Source organism: Cryptomeria japonica, chromosome 11, assembly GCF_030272615.1.
Source record: "Cryptomeria japonica chromosome 11, Sugi_1.0, whole genome shotgun sequence".
In the NCBI taxonomy this organism is placed as follows: domain Eukaryota; kingdom Viridiplantae; phylum Streptophyta; class Pinopsida; order Cupressales; family Cupressaceae; genus Cryptomeria; species Cryptomeria japonica.
In genome coordinates this window covers 700,147,908-700,151,852 of record NC_081415.1, presented here as the reverse complement: position 1 = coordinate 700,151,852, position 3,945 = coordinate 700,147,908, and the positions used below count along the sequence as shown (strand labels likewise).

Here is a 3,945-nt window from a genome sequence, read left to right as displayed (position 1 = left end):
TTATTACTTCCTCAGTATCACTTTCTGCATCCGGGTCGAACTGTAGCTTATACAACATTTCAGCAAGCATACTTAGTAGTTGTGTCGCTCCTTCATCAAATACTATAGCCCATAATGTATCTGTATGGTCTTCTAATTGTATTTGAACTATGTATCTATAAGCACATTTTGTGAGTGTCATCTCACATTTAGAACAATACCAATTTAACTCTTCATTTTGAATTAATCATTTCTTGCACTCATTTCCATTTATCTGATTGGAGCATGCTGGATAGTAGAACAATTATGTTTTAATGCGTACAATTGTTGCCTTCAGTATGCAATGATGAGGTTGTCCCATATGCTATGCTTGTCGTCGGATGTCATTGATTGTCATTCATGTAATTGGCTTGGGTAAACTAGCATACTTGACCGAAGGTTCATGTGTGTCACTTACAGTTTGGTCAAACCAGGTTCTTAATTTATCAGCTTCTAATATCACTGGGTTTAGAATTAGGTGTGTATTACTTGATGTACTCAATACCTTTCCATTATATTCACAAACACATCCACTCTTGATTGCTAGGATTGTTGTCTCTTGAAGGTAGTATTTTTGTTGCAGTTGGACACCTTCTTTCTCAGATGGTGCTCCCCATATCGTAACTTCTATTGTAGTTTGAGACATATCCAGTAGCTTTATGGCACGCCTTATGACCTCTGTTCCATCTCTTTTTCTGATTGTTAAGCTTGGTTCTACACAAATAACAACACCAATAACATCAATGACTGAATTATTACTTTGCTCAAGTATTTCATTAATAGGCATGAATGAGAAATGGTTTTTTGGAATGGAAGGGTCATCTTCACAGGGGGTTACTATTGATTCAGGCACAAGAGTTATTTCTATCCCACTGTTAAGTTTTTTATAAATTTTATTAGCAGTTTTCACAACCCCACCTGAAATCTTATATGCAGCTCCAATGTCTATATTACCATAATGTGCATCTGCCATATTGTTAAAACTAGATACACGTGTCTTTGTCCCTTCACTATCTATGATGTTGAAGCTAAACACTCGACCATTTCCTGTTTGCTTATTGTATTGATGAATTTCTTTCTTTATAGTCACACAAACTTTGATAATCCACCTTGTTTGGAATGGATTCAAGTTCTTTATAGGTGTAATTATGCTCAATACCCCACTTGAACTTTGGGGTCGCTTTACTCCAAATAGTACTTTCGTCTGAGAGAGTGTCCCTGAATTGTGGAGGTTTTCTACTCCAATATTCAAAGTAGGGGTGAGTTGTGCCACTTGATCCATCTGGCAGTACTGGTTTGCATCAAGGGAGACTGGTTCCTCAATCATTTTATGTATTGTAGATATGATCTCTAGGCGTATAATCGTAATCCACCTACACATGTTTATTGAAACAAACTATCAACATTACATTTTCTAATTCTATAAGCAGCATTTTTAATTTTAATTATTTTTAACTCTAAAAAACACTCTAATAATTGGCTCCTTACCGTGTCTTACTCAATTTGGGACAGTTGTACTCTGATAACTTTATTATGGATCTGATCTTAATCTCTTCAAAGATTATGTAATCATTATACTTCTTGGGCAACGTTGCTTTGTGCTTGTGTGTACCATCAGAAATATCTAATCAAAATCACGTAGTTTGTTCAGGGTTGCTCCCAAATGTTGATACAAAGAATACTTAGATGCATGGGGATAAGTCTATAGCTCCTTCCACTATAAGCTTGATTGCATCTGTAGTTAATATGGCCATTGTTTGGTTGTTCTTGCAAAGTATTTATTTGTGTAATTAAATAGCATATAGCATAAGATTTAAATATGTTACATATTCAAAATCAATAGGTTCAATAAAAAACTTCCATTTATTGATTACCGTACTATTCAGGGGGCTATACACAACTAATAAATTCATGGAAATGTCTAATAAATTCATCAGAGTTATGCTTTGTTGTTGTTAAATCAGTTATTCCATAAGAGTTAGTTGAACTGTAAATCTTGAAGTTTATCCTTAATATTTTAAATGCCTTACCTTTATTTATGGAAGGAAGTAAACTAACATTGTGGTTATCTTATTACAAAGGGATTTTGGATTGTACATGTAGTTGCTTATAATTTTTCTCAAAGGTTACATATATTACACGTATTCAAAATCAATAGAGACAACCAAAAACTTCGATTTTCCAACTTCCATACTATTCAGGGGGCCATATATGCTTAACAAATTCATGGAAGTTATGCTTTAGTGTTGTTAAATCATTTATTCCATGAAACTCTCTGTATCGCATTTCTCGGATCGATTCATAGTACGTTTGAAGTACGTCGTATGTTGTTTTGACTGTTTGCATAACACCCTCAACCAGTTCAATCTCCTCATTTTGGAGGTGCTCCGCCCGGCCACATGTCCGCCTTAGGTCTTCGATAATTTCATGGCAACTTGCACTAATGTTCTTTGCAAGCATCTCGATTTCACTTTCATTGTTTTCGTTCCAATCAACGGAGTTTGAGGCAGATCCTGAAGCAATAGCATCTTCTCGTTTCGAGGGCAACAGTTGTTGTTTAGGTAAATCACTTGAAATCATGATTACATCAATAGCTTCATTTAATCGTACCATGATCTGATAACATGTAGTAAAAGTATATTGTATAGAAATTAACATGTACTAAATTTCTATTATATAGAAATCATTATTTTTTATCATAAATAGCGCAGTAAAACTTATCAAAATAGCTTAAATAAAAAATACGAAACTCCGTAGAAATTAAAATTCAGGTTTTACATCGCTGCCACACCTAAATGAAGTAAGTTGTGGTTAAAAGTAAATAAATCTTAGTTTAACTATGCCCTAAATCCTAAAAAAACTAACTCATGTAAATAGTTTAAATAAAAAAATACGAAACTGTGTAAAAATTAAAATTGTTCCATTTAAAAAACTCATGTAAATAGCTTAAATAAAAATTACGTAACCCTGTAACAATTAAAATTGTTCCATAATCCAAAAACAGTTCTAAATTTCTATTATATAGAAATCATTATTTTTTATCATAAATAGCACAGTAAAACTTATCAAAATAGCTTAAATAAAAAATACGAAACTTCGTCGAAATTAAAATTCAGGTTTTACATCGCTGCCACACCTGAACGAAGTAAGTTGTGGTTAAAAGTAAATAAATCTTAGTTTAACTATGCACTAAATCCTAAAAAAAAAACTCATGTAAATAGCTTAAATAAAAAAATACGAAATCGTGTAAAAATTAAAATTGTTCCATTTAAAAAACTCATGTAAATAGCTTAAATAAAAATTACGTAACCCTGTAACAATTAAAATTGTTCCATAATCCAGAAACAGTTCCTTTTTGCCATTTTTTTCCTTTGAATTTGACGGAAGAAATTAAATAGCATAGTTTGCCAGAAAAATCTGAAGTCGAATGTGTTGGTCTACCTTCAATCTAAAATCAAACAACCTAGAAGCTAGCATTTTATAAAGGAGAATCTAAACATAAACATATCAAATACCATGATTTGTTTTCATAGTTGAATAGAATTTTAAAAATACAAATAAAATAAAACAACGTGTTTTATTGAAAAAATATGTGGAAATAAATGAAATAAATACGAAACTCCATAAAAGTTAAAATTCAGGTTTTATATCGCTGCCACACCTAAATGAAGTAAGTTGTGGTTAAAAGTAAATAAATCTTAGTTTAACTATGCCCTAAATCCTAAAAATAAAAACTCATGTAAATAGCTTAAATAAGAAATACGGAACCGTGTAAAAATTAAAATTGTTCTAGTGTAAAAAATTAAAACCTTCATGTAGATATGATTCTTAAATAGTCTTGAATATAATCTGTAAATAAATAAAATAAATACAAATTTTCTAGGAGCTGGCAGCCACATAAATAAATATTGTTGTATAAATACAATC

The 3,945-nt window shown here is 31.6% G+C and overlaps 1 protein-coding gene across 1 annotated transcript; it reads right to left on the bottom strand.

Moving 5' to 3' along the window:
- Window positions 1-376: 376 nt before the first annotated feature.
- On the bottom strand, window positions 377-1,345 carry LOC131067128 (replication protein A 70 kDa DNA-binding subunit A-like). The gene has a single exon (XM_058002059.2). The coding sequence runs from the start codon at window positions 1,343-1,345 to the stop codon at window positions 377-379; it is 969 nt and encodes a 322-aa protein (XP_057858042.2).
- Window positions 1,346-3,945: the final 2,600 nt, after the last annotated feature.